At 36.0% G+C, this 7,591-nt stretch overlaps 1 protein-coding gene across 2 annotated transcripts in view; it reads left to right on the top strand.

Annotated features, from left to right (window-relative positions):
• LOC107654562 (dihydropyrimidinase-related protein 4-like) overlaps positions 1-7,591 on the top strand; it is a 16,865-nt gene that overhangs the window by 2,568 nt on the left and 6,706 nt on the right. The window contains exons 1-3 of one of the 2 annotated variants that reach the window (XM_016441696.1): positions 1,830-2,113; positions 6,546-6,634; positions 7,214-7,398. In XM_016441696.1, coding sequence (XP_016297182.1) covers positions 2,075-2,113; positions 6,546-6,634; positions 7,214-7,398 — 313 coding nt within the window. In that variant the 5' untranslated portion in view covers positions 1,830-2,074. Of the gene's footprint in view, positions 1-1,829; positions 2,114-6,545; positions 6,635-7,213; positions 7,399-7,591 lie in introns of those variants that run through there. The other variant, XM_016441695.1, reaches the window with a different exon arrangement.

Here is a 7,591-nt window from a genome sequence, read left to right as displayed (position 1 = left end):
TCTTAGGAACCTTAAGTGCAGCAGAATTTTTTTTGTAACCTTGGCCAGATCTGTGCCTTGCCAGAATTTTGTCTCTGAGCTCTTCAGGCAGTTCCTTTGACCTCATGATTCTCATTTGCTCTGACATGCACTGTGAGCTGTAAGGTCTTATATAGACAGGTGTGTGGCTTTCCTAATCAAGTCCAATCAGTATAATCAAACACAGCTGGACTCAAATGAAGGTGTAGAACCATCTCAAGGATGATCAGAAGAAATGGACAGCACCTGAGTTAAATATATGAGTGTCACAGCAAAGGGTCTGAATACTTAGGACCATGTGATATTTCAGTTTTTCTTTTTTAATAAATCTGCAAAAATGTCAACAATTCTGTGTTTTTCTGTCAATATGGGGTGCTGTGTGTACATTAATGAGGAAAAAAAATTAACTTAAATGATTTTAGCAAATGGCTGCAATATAACAAAGAGTGAAAAATTGAAGGGGGTCTGAATACTTTCCGTACCCACTGTATATGCACAATATTATTCAAATTTAAAAGTAAAAAATAAAAATTTTGAACAATTTCGCTATTAGTAAAAATAAATAAATGAATAATCCTTTGATGGCGTCTAATATAGTTATTTTAACCAGCCGGGCTTGCATTCAAAATTACATTTGATAATGATTATAAATTTAAAAATAGCTAAAGACGTTATTTGGAATATTTTATTTTATTTTGTATTTTATTTTATTTTTTTCTAATGTAGTGGATAGATTAATGGGCATAATTATTATTTTGTTTTATTCTAAAAAGAAACAATTTGTTTTGTTTTTTCTTTGTTACGTAATCGTGTTTCTTGATGTTTGTACATTACAATAAAAAATCGCGCATCAATGGGTTAAATTTACCCTATTACACTAAAAAATGCTCGTAAATTGCACAAATAATTACAAAGAAACGGAAGGTAATACATTGAATTAAACGTGAAGATTTTGAAATAAAATTCGTGTAAAACGTAGTACAAAAAAACCTTAGTTTATTTACAACTTAATTTTTTTTCCTAATCATACTTTATTGTAACTATGGTAAAGTGAACGATTCTAAACTCTTGTCGTTCCCACCTAAAAACTACTACTACTTTTTGTTTTTTTAATATTAAAAATATATTATTTTGTAGCACTGGACTCTCCAGAGAATAAAATACTCTATTACTTACTAGTTTGTTATTAAATGGGTTAATTTGTGGAAGTACAAAAGATTTTTAAGAAATGTGTGTGTATAGAGGCTGGACCTAGAGTTCCTCTGTTGGTTCCGCCTTGCCCTGAGTGCAGAATGGGGTGTGAATACTAAAGCAGCAGATGGTGAGCAGACACAGACAGAGGGTGGGGGCTCTGGAGGGCTTTTGTCTCCTGTGACTATTGAACCCCGGTAATCTGAAACTAAATTACACCCCGAATCCCGACACCCGCGGAAGGTAATACATTGAATTAAACGTGAAGATTTTGAAATAAAATTCGTGTAAAACGTAGTACAAAAAAACCTTAGTTTATTTACAACTTAATTTTTTTTCCTAATCATACTTTATTGTAACTATGGTAAAGTGAACGATTCTAAACTCTTGTCGTTCCCACCTAAAAACTACTACTACTTTTTGTTTTTTTAATATTAAAAATATATTATTTTGTAGCACTGGACTCTCCAGAGAATAAAATACTCTATTACTTACTAGTTTGTTATTAAATGGGTTAATTTGTGGAAGTACAAAAGATTTTTAAGAAATGTGTGTGTATAGAGGCTGGACCTAGAGTTCCTCTGTTGGTTCCGCCTTGCCCTGAGTGCAGAATGGGGTGTGAATACTAAAGCAGCAGATGGTGAGCAGACACAGACAGAGGGTGGGGGCTCTGGAGGGCTTTTGTCTCCTGTGACTATTGAACCCCGGTAATCTGAAACTAAATTACACCCCCAATCCCGACACCCGTCCACGCGCCCGGTCGCTGCGCCTTTATTCTGACGTGAGCGCAGATCCCATCATCATCATCATCATCACCATCCCGGCTCGCGTTCTCGGAAATCAAAGCTGCTCCCAGACCGGTGCCATGTCTTTCCAAGGCAAGAAGAACAACCCTCGCGTGACGGTAAGAAATGTTAGCGATTAAAACCCGAGGCCACCGGTGAATGTTTGCTAGCTGCATTAACGGAGACATAGTGATGTTGAGGAGGAGGAGGAGGATGGTTTTATTGTGCAGTCAAGGGTGAGCCTCCTCCGCCGCCGGCAACAACCTGCTGTCCTCCAAACACTGCTGAGATAGCCGGTGAACATTTAAGAGCTACACTAATGCATGCAATGATGTGACAAACGTGGATAAAAACGCTGCTTCAGTGATAATGTGTTCATGTCCGTAGACAGGGTTTGAAAATTAGTGAGGTCTGGGGTGTGGTTAAGTGCTATGATAACCCTGTGCCGGTGTGGCCCTGACCAATTTGGTGCCCTAGGCAAGATTTTAGCTGGTGCCCCTCGCATCGCAGCCAATTCCACAACCGATCATTCACACAGAAACTGCATAGCTTTATGACATAAAACAAATTACATATGAAATAAATAAATAAATATTCTGATATTAACTCAGCTAGCTTTAAATTAGAGAACGTTATCGTCCAAAGGCAGCTACAATACTAACATTTAAATCTTAATTTCTTCATTTCAGACATTCATAAATGTAGGTATGCACTGATCTTAACTTTTCATGGCAGAATCCAGTACTGGTTTTTAATGTCTTATTTAAGCAAAAGACAAGAAAGAATGAAAACATGAGTGCATGAAGAATATGGTTAGTTGCTTTATAAGCATATATTTTGATCTAAATTAGACTGTATAATTTCAATAAGTTACTAATTATAATGCTTACATTTCCTCAGTTATTCAAAAAGCAGCTACAGAAAACGAGCAAAGAACATTGCATTACCAAAGAACATAATCACATATACTGTATGATGAATAAATCTCTTATACTTACATCGCACATACATCTGCACTTTGTTGTTTATGAGGAGAGAATTCGCGAGAGAGCAGAATTCAGCAGCGAGTGCGCGCACTGAACAAAACTCCGGTGTTTCAGCCAGGGCCGGCCCTGACCAATTTAGTGCTCTAGGCAAGATTTTAGCTGTGCCCCTTGCATCGCAGCCAATTCCACCACCGATCATTCACACAGAAACTGCATAGCTTTATGACATAAAACAAATTACATATGAAATAAATAAATAAATATTCTGATATTAACTCAGCTAGCTTTAAATTAGAGAACGTTATCGTCCAAAGGCAGCTACAATACTAACATTTAAATCTTAATTTCTTCATTTCAGACATTCATAAATGTAGGTATGCACTGATCTTAACTTTTCATGGCAGAATCCAGTACTGGTTTTTAATGTCTTATTTAAGCAAAAGACAAGAAAGAATGAAAACATGAGTGCATGAAGAATATGGTTAGTTGCTTTATAAGCATATATTTTGATCTAAATTAGACTGTATAATTTCAAAACCTGAAGCAAAAACAGAATGGTCTGACTTTAGCTTTGTGAAATTAGGCTACACAAAACATACCAAACAGCAGATGGGCTGAATGAAAATGCAAATTCACTCTCTGTCAGCAGGTGGCGCTTAATGAACAGCAGTGGTGCATTGTTTCCTTGATTACCGCTCTAAACACAACGCATACTGAGGCAAGATGAAAGGAAAATGCCATCTAAAGTTTTTCTTAAGACAGTCCGTTCCCCTCAGAGATGCTCATTGTGAACAGTGAAGCTTGCTCTGCCTGCTAGTGTATTTGAAGAGTTCAGATGCAAACGCCTATAAGTGCCATCAAAATTTTCATCTAAAATTAGCATTTTTATCAGGCTCCTATATGTTTAGGTTCAGTAATTTTATTTTAATGGCAATGTATAGGTCCTTTTCTATGCCATTAAAGTGAAATAACGGTTATGTGTTTAATTTGCCATTGCGGCGGCTTGTTCCCGGTTTCTCGTGTCCATTGTGTCTTTCTTTCATTCATGTCGGCTCATTCCTGTCGGTCTGACATCTTTGTGAATATGAAATACGCATTTTGGCTTTATAATACAGTCACTGCACCACATTGCACAAAATGTCAGAATTTAACATTTATAAAACATGTATTATTATATATATATATTTGAATACGTTTCCCAGATCCCATCTTTGTAGCATCTCTCTAGCTAGCTGGTTTAGCTGCTAGCTACTGTAAACTTACTGTTACTGTTAGTTGCTGTAAAATATGCTAGTACAATGAAAGGCCACAATGACTTTTAAATTGGCCTCCAGCAGCTGTGGTCAATAATTACAGAAGAAGATAGAGCACATTACAGACACAAGCACAAACCACACCAGCATACACAGTACATGTAACAGTAACACGAGTACTTTTTAACAATTTTCCTGTTAGTAAAAATATTAACCCTTTGATGCACACTTTCTACTACAGTTATTTTAACCATTAACATTATTTATTTATGAAAAAAAAAATTTTTTGTTATGTAGTCATTCTTAGATCAGTGGGTTAAGTTTACCATATTACTTTGCCATAGTTACTGTATTGTGGTAAAGTGAATGGGTAAATTCACTCTTTCATAGTTTCCCACCGATCATAACTGTGACCAAGAATAACATATATTCTTTTACACTCTTATTTTATTTATTTTTTTTACTTTTTTGTTTGTTTTTTTAATAAACTTTTGTAGATGTTTTACATCATTTCATTAATTAATTGCTTTTTGAATATTTGACCATGAATGTTAGGAATCGCCTTGTTACACATAATAAAATATTTTGAGTAAGTAAGGTAATAAATATTTTGTACTAATATAGTATATACTCATCTATACTAAAATCCCTTTTAAACTTTTTTTTATTATTTTACAGTAAAATTACATGTATTGTCCTAAAATATAAGGTACGTTAAAGACAATTAACAGGTTTTCATTGTAGCATTTTTACAGTCTTTTCTTCAAAGTGTTAAAATACTTTTTTTTTACTATGTGGAGCAGTCAATATGGTGTACATTTCCTAATTATTTTTCTAAAAACAGTTTTATATTTAAAACAAAGATTATTATTTATATGTTCATGATCATGTCAGGTTCCAGTAACAAAAATGATGTGGTATTATAGTGTATGCTTTACCAATAACCATGACCCAAAGACAGTAAAAGGGTTAATAAGAGAGGATCCATGTGCACTGCAGGAGCGAGAAAACCCAGGACAGAGTGATATTAACACGGCCAAATTGGATCCAGTTCCCTTCCACACAATTTGGCATTGCAGCGTGACCACTAGAGTTCCCTGTCTGACCCACATTCAGAGCACAGAAACACACATACTCCGCATTACGTTGATTTGGAAACATCTGCATAAAAAAAAAAATCATTAAGTGATGCAAATTACTGAGAATAATTGCATATTAATTCATGCAGTGTTTAATAATATACTCCTATAATTCATTACTAAAGGCTCTGGATATTCAGTACTATAAGGTGAAGGGTCGTCCTGCATCCTAAACCCCTCGCTGTCTTTCTCGTCTCTCTTCAAGCAACATTGTGGCCCAGAATCGGAAATGCTAGGCAGGGATTTTGGCCGTGCCAACGATGGGCCGCCTGTGGAAGTGTCAGATTGCATTAAAGTGAAGCTCTGTGGGTTGCACACCACCCCGGCCGGCGCAGTGAATGTGGTGAAATACCCTTCAGCAGAATTCTAGAGATGTTTATTTCGTTTCTTTCTTTAACCATGCCCGTTTGGACTCTTTCACCTTGTGAGAGTTAGGTTTTGTGCCATGAGTTGAGGTTGGCACTGTCTAACAGCACCGTGAATGATGTCTCATGCCTGGGTGACCTAACAAACCCAGTTGCCTGGCATAGATCCATGCCAGGGATAACTGAACAGGCATTGGTCTCCTGTAGCTGGGATTGTGATTTGGACTCATCAGAAATGGTGCAAAAACGGCCAGTGAAAAATGTCAGTCACTATGCATTGATGCAAAACAACAGTCATGCATGAATAATAAAGTAAATAGAAAAGTGTTGTTACAGATGAATGGAGTTGCCTGTTATCTTTCTTTTGTATTCTCTGTCTGGATTTTTTAATGTCTGGTTTTTGAATGATATAATCACTCTGATTAGCTTCTTAAAGAGCGCTTCATATTGCATAGGAGGATTTGCATGCATTATACAGCTCTTTGTGCTTTGTGAAATTACTGTATATCTACATCCAAAGCTCTTTGGAACTGCAGGTCAGCATGGTCTCAGTGAAATTCAAAGCCTTTTAGTTAAATATAATGATCTTTGGGGTATCTTAAAACTGAATATCAACTTCTTGGTGTCAGTGACACCAAACCTGTATTAAAAAGTTAGAATATGTGCATATGCACATTTATGTAGAAATGATAACAGTATATTCATTTGTAATTGAATGATCACTTTAAAGTTACATCTCTTACAACTTAAAAATAACACGCTGCACTAAAGTCATGTTGTATGTCTTCTTTCTTTTTTTTCTCCACAGAGTGATAAACTCATTATTAAAGGTGGAAAAATCGTAAATGATGACCAGTCATTTTATGCCGACATTTACATTGAAGATGGAACCATTAAGTAAGATTTCATTATTTCAAACATCTGCATTAGCCATTCAAACATTTAAAAACATTCTAAACTTTACTTTGAAAAATAGCTTATATTTATTTTTAATTAGCATTATATTATATTATGTTCTATTATATTATATTATATTATATTCAGGGTTGTCAGGTCTGCATAATGACCTTAGCCTAAATATCAAAACTCAAAACATGCCACTCGCATACCTAAAATACATATTTTACAGTTACATTTATGCGTTATTCACAATTTCAACGTGGAAATTATTATACAGTAGTTATAATAACCACAGACTTTTTTCATTAAGGCTCCCCTCAGGTTTATCATTGGTAGAATATCAAATATTTCAATACATGCATTTCAGTCAAATATAATTTATGCAATATGTCAAACCATTAACACATGGGGGGGAAAAAATGGACCCACAGCATCAGTTTAAAAGTAGCTCAAGACTTGGCAACCCTGATTCTATTATATATATTGTACATTTCATTTAGCAGATTCTTTTATCCAAAGCGAATTGATGAGGGATATCACAAGCAATTTGTATTGATTTATTATTCTGGCATGCAGGCAGATTGGTGAGAACCTCATTGTACCCACCGGCGTGAAGACAGTGGATGCCTATGGGCACATTGTGATCCCGGGAGGCATCGATGTGAACACCTGTCTACAGGCCCCTCACCTGGGCATGACCCCGGCAGACGACTTCTATCATGGCACCAGAGCTGCTCTGACGGGAGGAACCACCATGATCAGTATTCTAGCATGGCACCAGAGCTGCTCTGACGGGAGGAACCACCATGATCAGTATGACATTACATCGACATCTTATAAGGACAGAGGAGAAGAGAGCAGAAGACTTACAGTAGTTATCAGATCATTAAACTTGGAATGGATTTCTAGTGGAACAGAAAGGAGGGTCTCTGCTAAAGTGTGTGTGTGTGTGTG

The sequence above is a fragment of the Sinocyclocheilus anshuiensis genome, unplaced genomic scaffold (assembly GCF_001515605.1).
Source record: "Sinocyclocheilus anshuiensis isolate Anshui unplaced genomic scaffold, SAMN03320099.WGS_v1.1 scaffold391, whole genome shotgun sequence".
Lineage (NCBI taxonomy): Eukaryota > Metazoa > Chordata > Actinopteri > Cypriniformes > Cyprinidae > Sinocyclocheilus > Sinocyclocheilus anshuiensis.
Note: the sequence above shows the minus strand (reverse complement) of the source record. Positions and strands in the feature narration are given on the sequence as shown.